Here is a 22284-nt window from a genome sequence, read left to right as displayed (position 1 = left end):
TAGTGTAGCTTTAAATATAGAATACTAATGATCCAGAGACTAATTATGTTTCTAAACTTATCAGAACCAACATCTGTGTTGTCTAGGATGACCGGGTCATTTCAGGTGATGACCTTGTACTGAATCTAGGATAATGACATAAAAATCACTTGTTTAAGTATCAGACCTCAATTTCCTTCCCAAAAATCACTTCTTTAAGTATCATTCTTTTAATAACCCCCACTAATTTCAACACCCCCGAACAGTGAAATTTTAATTTTTATCGCGAACAGTAGAATTTTATTACATAATCTGAAAGATGAAACCTTGAACTTCACAGGAAAAATACTCCCACTGCTGTGAAAAATCTTTTAAGAAAGTATTAGTTCATTATGTAAAGCTATTATTATAGCATTTTTTCAACTTAAATAGAATTTTCAGGTAAATGATAGCATCAAAGGCATAAACCTTGCTACTTAAAAAAAGCAAAAAGTTCATATTTTTAAATTTTACTAATTAAAAGATGTTATTTAAACATATGTGTTTAAAATTTAGAAAAAACTATAAAATCCCAATTTGTGACAAAACCTCGAATTTGCTACTCAAATAAGTGATTTAAAAATCACTAATTTCAGTAAGTCCCCTGACTGATTACCATGATTACATTAGATGTATGTTTCATTATAATATTTTATTCTGATTGGCTAACTGCAAATCACGTGTTATTCCGTAAGCAGTTGCATTGCTCAATACAACTTTTCACTCATGATAACACGTGCTCCAACAATAAAGTGCACAGGTGAATTAAATAATAAAATATATATATATAAAATTCGTGTTTTCATGATCATAGCTAAAAATGTAATTATAAGTATTGAATGCTTCTTTTTGTAACTTTATAGGGTTGTAAAAGCGTTGACCGTGCGTACATTTCTAGAATGAAGCGCTTCCGCGTTTCATACAAAATGTACTTCGGTCAACGCTTTTACACCCCAATGAAGTTGTTATGAATATGGTATACTCGGAATTACATATAACTAGTCTTACTATTACCAATGTACATTCGGACAACTACCACGTCATATTAAGGAATTCCGGGATTCCCCAAGGTGTATTTGGCAGTCATTACCCTAGTTGTTATCCAGATCGGACGTCCCCACATTGATGAGCGGCATATTAGACGACTAATGACTCAAGCATAGGATTATTATATTTAGGTAATATAACGCATACACATAACCCTATAAAATCATTACAGTGGTGTCAGAAGTGGCTCATAAAGGAGAGACAATCGAGAAATTATCAAGCCCAGTAATAGAACACCATGCAACATCATGCCATTCCAACGTTGTGAAAGAAGATGCAGTTTACACAATCGAATGTCCCAATACCAATTACGAAGCGTATTGGTTGGGTGAAGATGATTGTAAAATGCACAGAGAGGAAAGTTCCACTCCCAAGTGCGAGCGAAACAGATTGTTTAGGTGAAAATGATGATGATAAAATACAGACAGAGGAAAGTCACAGTTCCAACTACAAGTCAGATGCAATATGTGAAACCGAGGAAAAGGGACAGAAAAAACTTACTAATTCCCACTGTTTCAACGAACAAAAACATGATTGTGATAACAAAATAAATAAAAGTAAAGTCAGTGCAGCTAAACCATGCAAAGTAACATCGAGGTTAATAACTCGACACAAACTCCATCTACTTGTTCAAGCAATGGTAAAAGACAATAATGACTTAGATAAAAAGAGGTCAACAAACAGAAAGGAACATATTTTAGAAGAAAACATAAATACCAATGAAGATTCACAGTGTATACTGAAATACGACCAGGTCATGCAATCTCAACCCAAACACGAGGAAGGAGGAAATAAAGACTTGAAACATTTTATCAAGTTAAATTCATACCAAAATCAGTTAAGTCAATCAGAACTAGAATTGCTTAGTAACACCATTGACCGCCTTACTCCAAATGCTGTATACTGCCAAAATAACCTGTTGACTCTTGAACTCAAGGATAAACAATATCGTTACTGGATGACCCGTAAGCATGATGGAGAAGATAGGGAAAGAGATAGTAATAAAGAGGGAAACAATTTTGAAGATACTCTGAATAACTGCATCAAAAGACAAGTTCTGAAGAAGGAACAATGGACACAAACTGGTGACCTATCATCGGAAAAAGAATCCAGTCTTACAAAAAGAAAGGAGGTGAAAGATCAGAGTACACAAACATCAGTTGATAAACAAACTCCAATGCACTTTGATCAAGAACATGAATGGAACATGCATTTTACACAGACAGCCATCAACCATCGCAATACAGTCAAAGCAGAGGATGAACATATTGATCCTGGTTTCCTTGAAGGAACACAATTAACAGTCAGAGCTCAGACATAAACAAGTCTATTTCTGTTTTTGACTTAAAGAAGTCAAAACATGTATTCTTTATAAAAATGTGTTTTCAATTTTAGACTTATCTAAGTCACAAAATGACAGACTTGTTTAGGTCTATTTATGTTGATGAAAAAACTTAACTTGACTTGGTGGCCAAACTACACCACCTTTGACAGTAAAAACCTGTCTGAGAGTTCACAAGGACTTGATCTATCTATATTTAATTATCTAATTGAACATCCTTACTAAACACAGATGTTTTACCTCATTAAGTGTGGATCCAGGTGGTTGCATTGTAAGGTTAATTAACATGATCCCCGATTTTTTAGACTCTCATTCATATTTTTCTTTAGAAGACAAGGCATTGGCTTTCAATGTTGTCATTATTTGATTTAGATGCATGACCTTTTTATAAGTATGCGTGGGTCTTGAAGTTGACCAATTTTGGTAACTTATCTACTTGTAGGAGTTTATATTTGCAACTTTTTGATTCTGGTCAATCATTTCTTGCTTAACAATATTTGACTTATTTAAGTCGTATTTTGTCTTGCATTAAAGGGAGACAAATCCTAAAACTTACAAATTTAGACATCTATAAGTCAAAAGCAGATTCAGACTTATTTATGTCTGAGCTCTGACTGATTAAAAGAAAAAACACGTACAGAAAAACTTCAGGAAGCAAAGAGATGTACAAGAGCATACGAGAACAACAATATAGGTCGAGATAGTTTGAAAGATACAGAAAAGAAATCTTACGTAAAGACTAAAACGTCCAAATTCAAGCAAATAAAAAAGGAACAACAGATTAAAAAGATAAAGCACAAGTTGATCACCAACAAAAAAGAAAGTGATACAAGTAAAAGGAATATGATGAGCACAATAAAAAGAAAGGAAGAACTCGTAGCAAGGAGAATGTTACCAAAGACGATGAGTTGGGGTAAAGACGTGAAACTTAGATGGAAGAGACCTACGGCTAAACGATTCCATAGCAAAACATTGGGGAGATCGGATTGGAACTTGAACCTTGACAGAAATGATGTTCAGACTGAAAGTTTGGTCACGAACAAACAATTTGATATTTCTGCAACCGAAGATGAAGATATTGTTGCCATGCAAAAACTAGTTTCTTGAGTTGTGTTTTTATGTTTTCATTTGATTGAAAACAAATGTATATAGTTACTGTATTATTTATATCAGAATTACATTTATATTGAATGCTATAGTTACTGCCATGTATATAATTATGTACAAGTGTTGGTTCAGAATACTAGTTTATAAGTTTTTTGAATTTATATTCGAAATTTATATAATAATTTTAATATTAACAAATCATTAGGAATTTTCTTGTTTTTATAGGTAATAAAAAAAATGTCGTTCATTTGGATAAAAAAACGGGAATGCAAGACAACAGATTAACCCGATATCGTTTTTCCAGTGGACGATTCTATTAGGTTTTTGACACGTGTGTTGAAACTTATTTTCGTTCGACGTTTATGCATTTTTTCTTTATCAGTTTTCGTGCTTGAAGATCATTATTTACCAAGTTTTCTGGAATTGATTAAGAGCTACGCGAATCTATTTTTCTTGTTTCTGAAATGATGATTTAATTTCGTCTTTGTCCGTGCATCCCCTTTTTTTTACTATAAATTACTAGACAATGTCATGCGTAGTTTATAACAGCTGAGCAATAATATTTCATCGAACTAAAATTTTAGAAATGATGATAAAATAGCATAACAAACATATTGCTAGAAAGGTGAAATATATATTGATTTTGCATATTTTTTTGTCTTCAAAGATGATTTTTTTTCTTTTTTTTTTCCCGACCGACCGACCCGACTTTTTCATGGGGAAAATCCGTAAACCAACAAATTAAAAAACCGTGGCCTTACTAAGCTTGTTAAATCCTTTACCACAAACATTACAAATGTGAGATTTATATGTTTCGCGTGTACATGTGTTGTACCTGTATGCATTTTCAAATGTCTCCTTACATTACTAAGATCATGAAGATGACTAAACCATATGCAACATACATCACAATCATGTGTCCTTATGTGTTTCTTTGAATAACTAAGCTAGCGAAACCCTTTAACAAATACACCACATTCATCAAGATAATTTTTATTATAAAAGCACAAATAATGCCAATAACAGGGCCAAACGCTTAATAACATGTATATGTTCTCATGCCAATAAGTATTTAACCTGTATCCTGTGTATGTGTTCTCATGTGTCTCTTTAAATTTCCAAGCTGACTAAACCGTTTACAACATACATCACAGTCATGAGGTTTATCACCTGTATGTGTTCTCATGTGCGCCTGTAAATGACCAAGTCGTCTGAAATCTTTACCACACACATCACAGTCAAAAGGTTTTTCACTTGTATGTGTTCTCATGTGAATTTGTAAATAACGAGGCTGACTAAACCGTTTACCACATACATCACAGCCATGAAGTTTTTCACCTGTATCCTGTGTATGTGTTATCATGTGTCTCTTTAAAGTTCCAAGCAGACTAAACCGTTTACCACATACATCACAGTCATGAGGTTTATCACCTGTATGTGTTCTCATGTGTGCCTGTAAATCATTAAGCCGACTAGACCCTTTACCACATATATCACATTCATATGGTTTATCACCTGTATGTATTCTCATGTGTCTTTGTAAAGTTCCAAGCAGAGTAAATCGTTTCCAACACACATCACAGTTATGAGGTTTATAACCTGTGTGTATTCTCGAGTGTATCCGTAAAGTGCCTTGCTCACTAAACCCTTTACCACATACATCACAGGCATAAGGTTTGTCACCTGTATGTATTGTCATGTGTCTCCGTAAATTACCACGCTGACTAAATTGTTTACCACATATATCACAGTTATGAGGTTGTTTACCATTATGTGTCCGTTTGTGTCTTTGTAAATAACTAAGCTGACTGAACTCTTTACCACATACATCACAGTCCATGGGTTTATCACTTGTATGTGTTCTCACGTGTCTCTTTAAGTGACTACCTTGAGAAAATTCTATAGCACACACATCACATTTATGAAGTGTTTTACCAGCCTGTGTGTTTATGTGTCTCTGTGGAGTAGGGTTGAGTGTGTCTAAATCCTCGACTCCCTCTAACATCTTATTGATGTTTATCTCCAGTATGTGCGTTCTTATACAACTCTGGAAGGAACAAACAAATATATAATAAGTACATACATGACATATATAATAAAGACGCATTGAAGATCTTTTGGTGACCTTCTGATGTTGTTTGTTCTATGGTTGGGTTGTTGTGTCTTTGACACATTCCCCATTTCCATTCTCAATTTTATATAAACCTTTTGATACCTTTCTGCAATTTACAGTCAGAAAAAAATAAAATAGCCAGAAGTCATACATGTAATTATAATTATCAATTATTAGGACTTCTTCGACCTAAAATCTAGATCAAACTCTTTTTGTGCATTGCAACTTGGATGGAGAGTTGTCACATATTCTTATCAGTCAGGGGACTTACCTAAACAAGTGATTTTCTAAATCACTGATTCAAGTAACACTATTTCTATAAAGGTTGGAAGTTAGAGTTGTCTTTCTTTAATAATCATCTATTTAAGTAGTACAAATAAATCACTAGAAGTGATTTAATTTTATTGTAGCTTTAAATATAGAGTACTAATGATCCAGGGACTAATTATGTATCTTAACTTATCAGAACCAACATCTGGTCCAAGGACACAGTTATCGTCCTTTGGTTTTCGTTGTCTACGAATATAGTCCCTAGTGTAAACAGTGTATAACTTGCATGTCTTATTTGATACACTTTCCCAATTTATTTCTTGATATTAAATGCATGAAATATCAAGTAGGGGGATGTAATTACATGTAAAAAAAAAATTGGGTGCTGAATCTTTATGTTAAGAAGTAAATTGGTCCAGTTCTAAAAGGTCAAATTTTAGCACGTCTGAAGCTGTCAAACTGAATTTTACACCCCCTTAACACAGAATTGTCAATATTTTGAGTTAGAGCTGGTAGAAGTTTCTATAATTTTGATATTATTTGTCTCACTGGTAGTACACTACACTGTAAAAATCTTTTTGAGAAAGAGCAGGTGCGATTTTTTTAATTTGAATTTATTGTCTAAAAGAAATGCACTACGAAATAACTGTGTTCTCGGGCCTAAGAGATGGATTCCTGAAATCTAGATTCTGTACTTTGGCAACTTTCCTGAATGATTTGCTGGTTTCAGTTTGTCAAACTCAATCAAAGTAAAGGATTTACATCTTTGGTTTACAGAAATTCTGTTAAAATGTGCCATTTTGGCATTCTACGGCTATAATAAGCATTTTAAAGCAGTTTACATTTTATGGCTAAGAGGCATGCTGACTTTCTATCTGACAGCTTTTTTGTTCCTGATATTTGTGTTTCTATGATTAAATCAAATTTAATTAACCATTTGTGAACTCTGGATATAGAGAAAAGTAGATTATCACAGAAAAAAAGTGCAGATATTTGTATTCACGGCCATGGTTAAACGGCCTAATAGATGTATGTAAAATGTGAAGACTCAAGAGCTTTGTACATCAAATCTGTAGTCCATCACAAATATTTCACTAAATCTGTAAAAAAAGCACTTTATTATACTCAGTACACCTTACTCCTTTCATAGGCTACCATTTTTTTTCTCTGTATGATAGTAAGTGGTCCAACTTTATGCCTATTAAGGCTAAAACTAAATGCAAGTTTTCCATTGAAAAGTGAAAAAACTGGCCATCAGACCATATTGTTTCTAAAAAAATTAAATGCAAGAGTCCTTTTGCAATTAGACTTCTTGTATCATAACGCCTTAGCATAGAAATGAGCAAAAAGTTACACATTTTCATTTCTAATAGCTTCTGTGTGCATTTTTATATGTCAATATGGGCTACCGCCTAAATCGACTCTAAATAATTCTCAGTACTACATGGCCCAAGACCATTTTATACTCATGTGGTATGCTTTTTGACACTTTTCTATACATTTAAAGTACATTTTATATATATGAAAGAATAAATTAGGCATAAAAAACTTCAAAATCTTCAAATTGGCTGAGAAAAATGCATATTTATATAAGGCGTCCCTAAATTGGAAAATCTCTATTTTCAGGCATAGGCTTATATAAATTTAACTTTGGAATAATTACAATACATCTGATAAATAAAAGAGTGTTCAGATGCTTTTAATACTTAATATTTGATATTCAAGAGCATTTAAAAAGCAAATTTTTGCAAAATTTAAAATTTTAAGGCCAAAATCTTGACAGTTGAAGATATTTGATTTACACGTCAAAAATAAACATTCAAATGTCTATATTAGAATGACCCTAGTGTCTCTAATATATGTCATATGGCCATGAAACTTGGCAACCTATCTCACAATTGCCTAAGCTTAGGTTATGCAAAGTTTTATAAAGATTGGTCAAGTCTTTCTGTCCTATTAGGTCCAAGGACACAGTTATCGTCCTTTGGTTTTCGTTGTCTACGAATATAGTCCCTAGTGTAAACAGTGTATAACTTGCATGTCTTATTTGATACACTTTCCCAATTTATTTCTTGATATTAAATGCATGAAATATCAAGTAAGGGGATGTAATTACATGTAAAAAAAAAATTGGGTGCTGAATCTTTATGTTAAGAAGTAAATTGGTCCAGTTCTAAAAGGTCAAATTTTAGCACGTCTGAAGCTGTCAAACTGAATTTTACACCCCCTTAACACAGAATTGTCAATATTTTGAGTTAGAGCTGGTAGAAGTTTCTATAATTTTGATATTATTTGTCTCACTGGTAGTACACTACACTGTAAAAATCTTTTTGAGAAAGAGCAGGTGCGATTTTTTTAATTTGAATTTATTGTCTAAAAGAAATGCACTACGAAATAACTGTGTTCTCGGGCCTAAGAGATGGATTCCTGAAATCTAGATTCTGTACTTTGGCAACTTTCCTGAATGATTTGCTGGTTTCAGTTTGTCAAACTCAATCAAAGTAAAGGATTTACATCTTTGGTTTACAGAAATTCTGTTAAAATGTGCCATTTTGGCATTCTACGGCTATAATAAGCATTTTAAAGCAGTTTACATTTTATGGCTAAGAGGCATGCTGACTTTCTATCTGACAGCTTTTTTGTTCCTGATATTTGTGTTTCTATGATTAAATCAAATTTAATTAACCATTTGTGAACTCTGGATATACATGTAGAGAAAAGTAGATTATCACAGAAAAAAAGTGCAGATATTTGTATTCACGGCCATGGTTAAACGGCCTAATAGATGTATGTAAAATGTGAAGAGCAGGGGTTCAAATTAACATTTGATACTGGAAGGTCCAGGACCTTTGACACTCCAAACTGAAAGGTCCACAACCCAAATTCAAGGTCCTACTTTTACTTAAAATATTTTATAACTCCGTAAGATACAACATTACTGTGCTTTTGGTGTTAGGTTGGCTTGTTTCATCGTCAGTGTCACTGTTGTATAATATGTTCAATAACAGATATAATTGTCTTGTATATTATGAATTCAAATAATCTGTTTTTTTGTATTGGGGAGGGTGTCACTGTGGGTGGGTTTGTGGTCTTAACAATTGGTAATTAATTACTAATCATACCATTATCTCGCTTCAATGTTTGGGTTTTACTATAATATAAAGGGCTATGTGTCTCAGTGGCGGATCCAGGGGGGGGGGGGGGGGGGGTTCCGGGCCCCCTTTATTTTTGCCGATCAATGCATTTGTATCGGGACATATGTTTTGCACCCCCCCTTTGCCCTGGGTTAGCACCCCCCCTTTCGAAAATTCCTGCATCCGCCCCTGTGTCTCTTTTTTAATATTGTTAGATTCATACCTGAGTATACAATTAAAGTTTCGCTGTCATGAATAATAAAGATGAAAATAAATTTTGAAATCGTTTATTTGAAATTTTTATATAAAGATAGTCGGCATAGTAAAATTTTTATTTTCTTTCAAATCGAAGGTCCGTCGGTCGTAGCTAGTAACCAAAATGAAAGTCCGCCTGCAAAAGTGGAAGGTCGCGGACCTCGGACCACCGCTAATTTGAACCCCTGGAAGAGCTTTGTACATCAAATCTGTAGTCCATCACAAATATTTCACTAAATCTGTAAAAAAAGCACTTTATTATACTCAGTACACCTTACTCCTTTCATAGGCTACCATTTTTTTTCTCTGTATGATAGTAAGTGGTCCAACTTTATGCCTATTAAGGCTAAAACTAAATGCAAGTTTTCCATTGAAAAGTGAAAAAACTGGCCATCAGACCATATTGTTTCTAAAAAAATTAAATGCAAGAGTCCTTTTGCAATTAGACTTCTTGTATCATAACGCCTTAGCATAGAAATGAGCAAAAAGTTACACATTTTCATTTCTAATAGCTTCTGTGTGCATTTTTATATGTCAATATGGGCTACCGCCTAAATCGACTCTAAATAATTCTCAGTACTACATGGCCCAAGACCATTTTATACTCATGTGGTATGCTTTTTGACACTTTTCTATACATTTAAAGTACATTTTATATATATGAAAGAATAAATTAGGCATAAAAAACTTCAAAATCTTCAAATTGGCTGAGAAAAATGCATATTTATATAAGGCGTCCCTAAATTGGAAAATCTCTATTTTCAGGCATAGGCTTATATAAATTTAACTTTGGAATAATTACAATACATCTGATAAATAAAAGAGTGTTCAGATGCTTTTAATACTTAATATTTGATATTCAAGAGCATTTAAAAAGCAAATTTTTGCAAAATTTAAAATTTTAAGGCCAAAATCTTGACAGTTGAAGATATTTGATTTACACGTCAAAAATAAACATTCAAATGTCTATATTAGAATGACCCTAGTGTCTCTAATATATGTCATATGGCCATGAAACTTGGCAACCTATCTCACAATTGCCTAAGCTTAGGTTATGCAAAGTTTTATAAAGATTGGTCAAGTCTTTCTGTCCTATTAGGTCCAAGGACACAGTTATCGTCCTTTGGTTTTCGTTGTCTACGAATATAGTCCCTAGTGTAAACAGTGTATAACTTGCATGTCTTATTTGATACACTTTCCCAATTTATTTCTTGATATTAAATGCATGAAATATCAAGTAGGGGGATGTAATTACATGTAAAAAAAAAATTGGGTGCTGAATCTTTATGTTAAGAAGTAAATTGGTCCAGTTCTAAAAGGTCAAATTTTAGCACGTCTGAAGCTGTCAAACTGAATTTTACACCCCCTTAACACAGAATTGTCAATATTTTGAGTTAGAGCTGGTAGAAGTTTCTATAATTTTGATATTATTTGTCTCACTGGTAGTACACTACACTGTAAAAATCTTTTTGAGAAAGAGCAGGTGCGATTTTTTTAATTTGAATTTATTGTCTAAAAGAAATGCACTACGAAATAACTGTGTTCTCGGGCCTAAGAGATGGATTCCTGAAATCTAGATTCTGTACTTTGGCAACTTTCCTGAATGATTTGCTGGTTTCAGTTTGTCAAACTCAATCAAAGTAAAGGATTTACATCTTTGGTTTACAGAAATTCTGTTAAAATGTGCCATTTTGGCATTCTACGGCTATAATAAGCATTTTAAAGCAGTTTACATTTTATGGCTAAGAGGCATGCTGACTTTCTATCTGACAGCTTTTTTGTTCCTGATATTTGTGTTTCTATGATTAAATCAAATTTAATTAACCATTTGTGAACTCTGGATATACATGTAGAGAAAAGTAGATTATCACAGAAAAAAAGTGCAGATATTTGTATTCACGGCCATGGTTAAACGGCCTAATAGATGTATGTAAAATGTGAAGAGCAGGGGTTCAAATTAACATTTGATACTGGAAGGTCCAGGACCTTTGACACTCCAAACTGAAAGGTCCACAACCCAAATTCAAGGTCCTACTTTTACTTAAAATATTTTATAACTCCGTAAGATACAACATTACTGTGCTTTTGGTGTTAGGTTGGCTTGTTTCATCGTCAGTGTCACTGTTGTATAATATGTTCAATAACAGATATAATTGTCTTGTATATTATGAATTCAAATAATCTGTTTTTTTGTATTGGGGAGGGTGTCACTGTGGGTGGGTTTGTGGTCTTAACAATTGGTAATTAATTACTAATCATACCATTATCTCGCTTCAATGTTTGGGTTTTACTATAATATAAAGGGCTATGTGTCTCAGTGGCGGATCCAGGGGGGGGGGGGGGGGGTTCCGGGCCCCCTTTATTTTTGCCGATCAATGCATTTGTATCGGGACATATGTTTTGCACCCCCCCTTTGCCCTGGGTTAGCACCCCCCCTTTCGAAAATTCCTGCATCCGCCCCTGTGTCTCTTTTTTAATATTGTTAGATTCATACCTGAGTATACAATTAAAGTTTCGCTGTCATGAATAATAAAGATGAAAATAAATTTTGAAATCGTTTATTTGAAATTTTTATATAAAGATAGTCGGCATAGTAAAATTTTTATTTTCTTTCAAATCGAAGGTCCGTCGGTCGTAGCTAGTAACCAAAATGAAAGTCCGCCTGCAAAAGTGGAAGGTCGCGGACCTCGGACCACCGCTAATTTGAACCCCTGGAAGAGCTTTGTACATCAAATCTGTAGTCCATCACAAATATTTCACTAAATCTGTAAAAAAAGCACTTTATTATACTCAGTACACCTTACTCCTTTCATAGGCTACCATTTTTTTTCTCTGTATGATAGTAAGTGGTCCAACTTTATGCCTATTAAGGCTAAAACTAAATGCAAGTTTTCCATTGAAAAGTGAAAAAACTGGCCATCAGACCATATTGTTTCTAAAAAAATTAAATGCAAGAGTCCTTTTGCAATTAGACTTCTTGTATCATAACGCCTTAGCATAGAAATGAGCAAAAAGTTACACATTTTCATTTCTAATAGCTTCTGTGTGCATTTTTATATGTCAATATGGGCTACCACCTAAATCGACTCTAAATAATTCTCAGTACTACATGGCCCAAGACCATTTTATACTCATGTGGTATGCTTTTTGACACTTTTCTATACATTTAAAGTACATTTTATATATATGAAAGAATAAATTAGGCATAAAAAACTTCAAAATCTTCAAATTGGCTGAGAAAAATGCATATTTATATAAGGCGTCCCTAAATTGGAAAATCTCTATTTTCAGGCATAGGCTTATATAAATTTAACTTTGGAATAATTACAATACATCTGATAAATAAAAGAGTGTTCAGATGCTTTTAATACTTAATATTTGATATTCAAGAGCATTTAAAAAGCAAATTTTTGCAAAATTTAAAATTTTAAGGCCAAAATCTTGACAGTTGAAGATATTTGATTTACACGTCAAAAATAAACATTCAAATGTCTATATTAGAATGACCCTAGTGTCTCTAATATATGTCATATGGCCATGAAACTTGGCAACCTATCTCACAATTGCCTAAGCTTAGGTTATGCAAAGTTTTATAAAGATTGGTCAAGTCTTTCTGTCCTATTAGGTCCAAGGACACAGTTATCGTCCTTTGGTTTTCGTTGTCTACGAATATAGTCCCTAGTGTAAACAGTGTATAACTTGCATGTCTTATTTGATACACTTTCCCAATTTATTTCTTGATATTAAATGCATGAAATATCAAGTAGGGGGATGTAATTACATGTAAAAAAAAAATTGGGTGCTGAATCTTTATGTTAAGAAGTAAATTGGTCCAGTTCTAAAAGGTCAAATTTTAGCACGTCTGAAGCTGTCAAACTGAATTTTACACCCCCTTAACACAGAATTGTCAATATTTTGAGTTAGAGCTGGTAGAAGTTTCTATAATTTTGATATTATTTGTCTCACTGGTAGTACACTACACTGTAAAAATCTTTTTGAGAAAGAGCAGGTGCGATTTTTTTAATTTGAATTTATTGTCTAAAAGAAATGCACTACGAAATAACTGTGTTCTCGGGCCTAAGAGATGGATTCCTGAAATCTAGATTCTGTACTTTGGCAACTTTCCTGAATGATTTGCTGGTTTCAGTTTGTCAAACTCAATCAAAGTAAAGGATTTACATCTTTGGTTTACAGAAATTCTGTTAAAATGTGCCATTTTGGCATTCTACGGCTATAATAAGCATTTTAAAGCAGTTTACATTTTATGGCTAAGAGGCATGCTGACTTTCTATCTGACAGCTTTTTTGTTCCTGATATTTGTGTTTCTATGATTAAATCAAATTTAATTAACCATTTGTGAACTCTGGATATACATGTAGAGAAAAGTAGATTATCACAGAAAAAAAGTGCAGATATTTGTATTCACGGCCATGGTTAAACGGCCTAATAGATGTATGTAAAATGTGAAGAGCAGGGGTTCAAATTAACATTTGATACTGGAAGGTCCAGGACCTTTGACACTCCAAACTGAAAGGTCCACAACCCAAATTCAAGGTCCTACTTTTACTTAAAATATTTTATAACTCCGTAAGATACAACATTACTGTGCTTTTGGTGTTAGGTTGGCTTGTTTCATCGTCAGTGTCACTGTTGTATAATATGTTCAATAACAGATATAATTGTCTTGTATATTATGAATTCAAATAATCTGTTTTTTTGTATTGGGGAGGGTGTCACTGTGGGTGGGTTTGTGGTCTTAACAATTGGTAATTAATTACTAATCATACCATTATCTCGCTTCAATGTTTGGGTTTTACTATAATATAAAGGGCTATGTGTCTCAGTGGCGGATCCAGGGGGGGGGGTTCCGGGCCCCCTTTATTTTTGCCGATCAATGCATTTGTATCGGGACATATGTTTTGCACCCCCCCTTTGCCCTGGGTTAGCACCCCCCCTTTCGAAAATTCCTGCATCCGCCCCTGTGTCTCTTTTTTAATATTGTTAGATTCATACCTGAGTATACAATTAAAGTTTCGCTGTCATGAATAATAAAGATGAAAATAAATTTTGAAATCGTTTATTTGAAATTTTTATATAAAGATAGTCGGCATAGTAAAATTTTTATTTTCTTTCAAATCGAAGGTCCGTCGGTCGTAGCTAGTAACCAAAATGAAAGTCCGCCTGCAAAAGTGGAAGGTCGCGGACCTCGGACCACCGCTAATTTGAACCCCTGGAAGAGCTTTGTACATCAAATCTGTAGTCCATCACAAATATTTCACTAAATCTGTAAAAAAAGCACTTTATTATACTCAGTACACCTTACTCCTTTCATAGGCTACCATTTTTTTTCTCTGTATGATAGTAAGTGGTCCAACTTTATGCCTATTAAGGCTAAAACTAAATGCAAGTTTTCCATTGAAAAGTGAAAAAACTGGCCATCAGACCATATTGTTTCTAAAAAAATTAAATGCAAGAGTCCTTTTGCAATTAGACTTCTTGTATCATAACGCCTTAGCATAGAAATGAGCAAAAAGTTACACATTTTCATTTCTAATAGCTTCTGTGTGCATTTTTATATGTCAATATGGGCTACCGCCTAAATCGACTCTAAATAATTCTCAGTACTACATGGCCCAAGACCATTTTATACTCATGTGGTATGCTTTTTGACACTTTTCTATACATTTAAAGTACATTTTATATATATGAAAGAATAAATTAGGCATAAAAAACTTCAAAATCTTCAAATTGGCTGAGAAAAATGCATATTTATATAAGGCGTCCCTAAATTGGAAAATCTCTATTTTCAGGCATAGGCTTATATAAATTTAACTTTGGAATAATTACAATACATCTGATAAATAAAAGAGTGTTCAGATGCTTTTAATACTTAATATTTGATATTCAAGAGCATTTAAAAAGCAAATTTTTGCAAAATTTAAAATTTTAAGGCCAAAATCTTGACAGTTGAAGATATTTGATTTACACGTCAAAAATAAACATTCAAATGTCTATATTAGAATGACCCTAGTGTCTCTAATATATGTCATATGGCCATGAAACTTGGCAACCTATCTCACAATTGCCTAAGCTTAGGTTATGCAAAGTTTTATAAAGATTGGTCAAGTCTTTCTGTCCTATTATAAGAGATGGATTCCTGAAATCTAGATTCTGTACTTTGGCAACTTTCCTGAATGATTTGCTGGTTTCAGTTTGTCAAACTCAATCAAAGTAAAGGATTTACATCTTTGGTTTACAGAAATTCTGTTAAAATGTGCCATTTTGGCATTCTACGGCTATAATAAGCATTTTAAAGCAGTTTACATTTTATGGCTAAGAGGCATGCTGACTTTCTATCTGACAGCTTTTTTGTTCCTGATATTTGTGTTTCTATGATTAAATCAAATTTAATTAACCATTTGTGAACTCTGGATATACATGTAGAGAAAAGTAGATTATCACAGAAAAAAAGTGCAGATATTTGTATTCACGGCCATGGTTAAACGGCCTAATAGATGTATGTAAAATGTGAAGAGCAGGGGTTCAAATTAACATTTGATACTGGAAGGTCCAGGACCTTTGACACTCCAAACTGAAAGGTCCACAACCCAAATTCAAGGTCCTACTTTTACTTAAAATATTTTATAACTCCGTAAGATACAACATTACTGTGCTTTTGGTGTTAGGTTGGCTTGTTTCATCGTCAGTGTCACTGTTGTATAATATGTTCAATAACAGATATAATTGTCTTGTATATTATGAATTCAAATAATCTGTTTTTTTGTATTGGGGAGGGTGTCACTGTGGGTGGGTTTGTGGTCTTAACAATTGGTAATTAATTACTAATCATACCATTATCTCGCTTCAATGTTTGGGTTTTACTATAATATAAAGGGCTATGTGTCTCAGTGGCGGATCCAGGGGGGGGGGTTCCGGGCCCCCTTTATTTTTGCCGATCAATGCATTTGTATCGGGACATATGTTTTGCACCCCCCCTTTGCCCTGGGTTAGCACCCCCCCTTTCGAAAATTCCTGCATCCGCCCCTGTGTCTCTTTTTTAATATTGTTAGATTCATACCTGAGTATACAATTAAAGTTTCGCTGTCATGAATAATAAAGATGAAAATAAATTTTGAAATCGTTTATTTGAAATTTTTATATAAAGATAGTCGGCATAGTAAAATTTTTATTTTCTTTCAAATCGAAGGTCCGTCGGTCGTAGCTAGTAACCAAAATGAAAGTCCGCCTGCAAAAGTGGAAGGTCGCGGACCTCGGACCACCGCTAATTTGAACCCCTGGAAGAGCTTTGTACATCAAATCTGTAGTCCATCACAAATATTTCACTAAATCTGTAAAAAAAGCACTTTATTATACTCAGTACACCTTACTCCTTTCATAGGCTACCATTTTTTTTCTCTGTATGATAGTAAGTGGTCCAACTTTATGCCTATTAAGGCTAAAACTAAATGCAAGTTTTCCATTGAAAAGTGAAAAAACTGGCCATCAGACCATATTGTTTCTAAAAAAATTAAATGCAAGAGTCCTTTTGCAATTAGACTTCTTGTATCATAACGCCTTAGCATAGAAATGAGCAAAAAGTTACACATTTTCATTTCTAATAGCTTCTGTGTGCATTTTTATATGTCAATATGGGCTACCGCCTAAATCGACTCTAAATAATTCTCAGTACTACATGGCCCAAGACCATTTTATACTCATGTGGTATGCTTTTTGACACTTTTCTATACATTTAAAGTACATTTTATATATATGAAAGAATAAATTAGGCATAAAAAACTTCAAAATCTTCAAATTGGCTGAGAAAAATGCATATTTATATAAGGCGTCCCTAAATTGGAAAATCTCTATTTTCAGGCATAGGCTTATATAAATTTAACTTTGGAATAATTACAATACATCTGATAAATAAAAGAGTGTTCAGATGCTTTTAATACTTAATATTTGATATTCAAGAGCATTTAAAAAGCAAATTTTTGCAAAATTTAAAATTTTAAGGCCAAAATCTTGACAGTTGAAGATATTTGATTTACACGTCAAAAATAAACATTCAAATGTCTATATTAGAATGACCCTAGTGTCTCTAATATATGTCATATGGCCATGAAACTTGGCAACCTATCTCACAATTGCCTAAGCTTAGGTTATGCAAAGTTTTATAAAGATTGGTCAAGTCTTTCTGTCCTATTATAAGAGATGGATTCCTGAAATCTAGATTCTGTACTTTGGCAACTTTCCTGAATGATTTGCTGGTTTCAGTTTGTCAAACTCAATCAAAGTAAAGGATTTACATCTTTGGTTTACAGAAATTCTGTTAAAATGTGCCATTTTGGCATTCTACGGCTATAATAAGCATTTTAAAGCAGTTTACATTTTATGGCTAAGAGGCATGCTGACTTTCTATCTGACAGCTTTTTTGTTCCTGATATTTGTGTTTCTATGATTAAATCAAATTTAATTAACCATTTGTGAACTCTGGATATAGAGAAAAGTAGATTATCACAGAAAAAAAGTGCAGATATTTGTATTCACGGCCATGGTTAAACGGCCTAATAGATGTATGTAAAATGTGAAGAGCAGGGGTTCAAATTAACATTTGATACTGGAAGGTCCAGGACCTTTGACACTCCAAACTGAAAGGTCCACAACCCAAATTCAAGGTCCTACTTTTACTTAAAATATTTTATAACTCCGTAAGATACAACATTACTGTGCTTTTGGTGTTAGGTTGGCTTGTTTCATCGTCAGTGTCACTGTTGTATAATATGTTCAATAACAGATATAATTGTCTTGTATATTATGAATTCAAATAATCTGTTTTTTTGTATTGGGGAGGGTGTCACTGTGGGTGGGTTTGTGGTCTTAACAATTGGTAATTAATTACTAATCATACCATTATCTCGCTTCAATGTTTGGGTTTTACTATAATATAAAGGGCTATGTGTCTCAGTGGCGGATCCAGGGGGGGGGTTCCGGGCCCCCTTTATTTTTGCCGATCAATGCATTTGTATCGGGACATATGTTTTGCACCCCCCCCTTTGCCCTGGGTTAGCACCCCCCCTTTCGAAAATTCCTGCATCCGCCCCTGTGTCTCTTTTTTAATATTGTTAGATTCATACCTGAGTATACAATTAAAGTTTCGCTGTCATGAATAATAAAGATGAAAATAAATTTTGAAATCGTTTATTTGAAATTTTTATATAAAGATAGTCGGCATAGTAAAATTTTTATTTTCTTTGAAATCGAAGGTCCGTCGGTCGTAGCTAGTAACCAAAATGAAAGTCCGCCTGCAAAAGTGGAAGGTCGCGGACCTCGGACCACCGCTAATTTGAACCCCTGGAAGAGCTTTGTACATCAAATCTGTAGTCCATCACAAATATTTCACTAAATCTGTAAAAAAAGCACTTTATTATACTCAGTACACCTTACTCCTTTCATAGGCTACCATTTTTTTTCTCTGTATGATAGTAAGTGGTCCAACTTTATGCCTATTAAGGCTAAAACTAAATGCAAGTTTTCCATTGAAAAGTGAAAAAACTGGCCATCAGACCATATTGTTTCTAAAAAAATTAAATGCAAGAGTCCTTTTGCAATTAGACTTCTTGTATCATAACGCCTTAGCATAGAAATGAGCAAAAAGTTACACATTTTCATTTCTAATAGCTTCTGTGTGCATTTTTATATGTCAATATGGGCTACCGCCTAAATCGACTCTAAATAATTCTCAGTACTACATGGCCCAAGACCATTTTATACTCATGTGGTATGCTTTTTGACACTTTTCTATACATTTAAAGTACATTTTATATATATGAAAGAATAAATTAGGCATAAAAAACTTCAAAATCTTCAAATTGGCTGAGAAAAATGCATATTTATATAAGGCGTCCCTAAATTGGAAAATCTCTATTTTCAGGCATAGGCTTATATAAATTTAACTTTGGAATAATTACAATACATCTGATAAATAAAAGAGTGTTCAGATGCTTTTAATACTTAATATTTGATATTCAAGAGCATTTAAAAAGCAAATTTTTGCAAAATTTAAAATTTTAAGGCCAAAATCTTGACAGTTGAAGATATTTGATTTACACGTCAAAAATAAACATTCAAATGTCTATATTAGAATGACCCTAGTGTCTCTAATATATGTCATATGGCCATGAAACTTGGCAACCTATCTCACAATTGCCTAAGCTTAGGTTATGCAAAGTTTTATAAAGATTGGTCAAGTCTTTCTGTCCTATTAGGTCCAAGGACACAGTTATCGTCCTTTGGTTTTCGTTGTCTACGAATATAGTCCCTAGTGTAAACAGTGTATAACTTGCATGTCTTATTTGATACACTTTCCCAATTTATTTCTTGATATTAAATGCATGAAATATCAAGTAGGGGGATGTAATTACATGTAAAAAAAAAATTGGGTGCTGAATCTTTATGTTAAGAAGTAAATTGGTCCAGTTCTAAAAGGTCAAATTTTAGCACGTCTGAAGCTGTCAAACTGAATTTTACACCCCCTTAACACAGAATTGTCAATATTTTGAGTTAGAGCTGGTAGAAGTTTCTATAATTTTGATATTATTTGTCTCACTGGTAGTACACTACACTGTAAAAATCTTTTTGAGAAAGAGCAGGTGCGATTTTTTTAATTTGAATTTATTGTCTAAAAGAAATGCACTACGAAATAACTGTGTTCTCGGGCCATCTGTGTTGTCTAGGATGACCAGGTCATTTCAGGTGATGACCTTGTACTGAATCTAGGATAATGACATAAAAATCACTTGTTTAAGTATCAGACCTCAATTTCCTTCCCAAAAATCACTTCTTTAAGTATCATTCTTTTAATAACCCCCACTAATTTCAACACCCCCGAACAGTGAAATTTGTATCGTATCGCGACCAGTAGAATTTTATTACATAATCTGAAAGATGAAACCTTGAACTTCACAGGAAAAATACTCCCACTGCTGTGAAAAATCTTTTAAGAAAGTATCAATTCATTATGTAAAGCCATTATTATAGCATTTTTTCAACTAAAATAGAATTTTCAGCTAAATGATAGCATCAAAGAAATAAACCTTGCTACAAGTTTAAAAGAAGCAAAAAATTCATATTTTTTCATTTTACTAATTACAAGATATTATTTAAACATATATGTGTTTAAAATTTAGAAAAAACTACAAAATCCCAATTTGTGACAAAACCTCGAATTTGCTACTCAAATAAGTGATTTAAAAATCACTTATTTCAGTAAGTCCCCTGACTGCTTATGTATAGTAAATAAACATAAAACTGATGGTCTTATAAATTTTAAATCGTAACTAGAAACATATAAAATACATACATGTATATATGTTCCAGACCATACGAGTATTTGGACCGTACGCGTACGGTCCGGACCGTATACGTATACTCGTACGGTCGGACCATACGAGTACGGTCGAACCGTATGAGTATACGCGTACGGTCCAGCTGACCATACATGTTTTGGGATCATATGGGTTAAATTCAAACAAACATTTATGCAAATCTTTATTTTTCGTTATACAAATTGTTATAATTACAGTTAGATGGATAAAGATAAGCGAACAATTGAAACTAAATATTTGTTTATCCGGTAATTCTATTTTGTTACTCAAGGTGACACTGGTTTCCACAAAAAACGTCATATTTTTTTTACATTAACGTGTGCTGTTCATGCATGTTCCTTTGCATATATATGCAATTTTTTGTAAAGGTCCTAAATATTCTTAAACTATTGTTCTCCCACTCTATGTTTACTTCCGATAATTTCAATTTCAATGAGCATACTAGGTTGCTATTAATGAATTACTGACATGCTAAATACAGGAGATTAACAGATTAAATAAGCGTGATTTTTTTAAATAGTCATAATATGAAAAGTTTTTATTTCAATTACTATTGAACTTTTTATATTAATTTCAGATATAAGTTATGTTAATCTGCCATATACATTTGTATCTAATAAACTTGACCAACTTCTTAATATTTGTCAGACCGTACGCGTACGGTCCGACCGTTTGCGTATTTTGAAAAAGTACGCATACGGTCCAAATACCCATACGGTCTGGAACATATATATATGCAGGGATGATTCCACTATATAGTTTAGAGCCGCTTGGCGGCCCTAAAATCGACCAGCAGCCCAAAACAGTATTTGTGAAATATAAATTCCCAATTCATGAAAATAAAATAAAAATTGGTATTTCCGGAAAAGTTTAGGACTTTTATTCGTTATAGGTTGAAAAATAGACCGAAAAATATAGGCAAAGTATACATGGTATAGATATTTATGAAGTGTCCTATATTTTGACTTTAGTGGACGATTTGATTATGTCAATATGTATCATATGTCTCCGTCATAACTAGTCCAAATAATTATGACGCCATGGACAATGAGGGAACTAAAAAAATCTAAATATAAAAATACCCTCAGAAGACGGCATGATTATCTACGTCATAACACAACAGACCAGTTCAAATGTAAGTCTGTGCACGTGAATAGTCAATACAAGATTCTTAAGTCTACATTGTATAAACATCATCAAGTCTACCCATGTATTGTTCACTCAAGTTTGTAAAATATAAGATAAATCATTGTTTTCTTTATATTTACCATGTTCACAGCTCATGTTCACTCACATTTTTCTTTACAGGGAGAATTATAAGTCGAGGGAAAGAAACCAACGTTATCTTTCTTTTTACATGTCCCCTTACCTACCTTACCTGTAAGTTCCGCCTATGCCAGGCGAACCATTAAATTGTGTATGTAGGGATTTGGTTATGGTGTTACAATACATAGTAGCGCTGCTTGTTCAATCGTTTGTTAAAAGATCATCATAGCTTAAGTTATGTCCTGAAATACTATTCCGACTCAGACTAAACTTATAAAGCTTATTTCTCGAGCTTATTATTTATTATTATTTAGAATTACTCGACCAACCTTGAACAAAGTCGCC

General features: G+C 33.3%; 1 protein-coding gene across 1 annotated transcript; it reads right to left on the bottom strand.

Annotated features, from left to right (window-relative positions):
* Positions 1-4559: 4559 nt before the first annotated feature.
* Positions 4560-22025, bottom strand: LOC143051698 (uncharacterized). The gene is made up of 2 exons (XM_076224610.1): positions 21942-22025; positions 4560-5561 (listed from the first exon to the last, which is right to left on the bottom strand). The coding sequence occupies exons 1-2, from the start codon at positions 21942-21944 to the stop codon at positions 4587-4589; spliced, it is 978 nt and encodes a 325-aa protein (XP_076080725.1). The 5' UTR covers positions 21945-22025; the 3' UTR covers positions 4560-4586.
* Positions 22026-22284: the final 259 nt, after the last annotated feature.

The sequence above is a fragment of the Mytilus galloprovincialis genome, chromosome 11, assembly GCF_965363235.1.
Source record: "Mytilus galloprovincialis chromosome 11, xbMytGall1.hap1.1, whole genome shotgun sequence".
NCBI lineage: Eukaryota > Metazoa > Mollusca > Bivalvia > Mytilida > Mytilidae > Mytilus > Mytilus galloprovincialis.
This window is presented reverse-complemented; position numbering and strand designations above follow the sequence as displayed.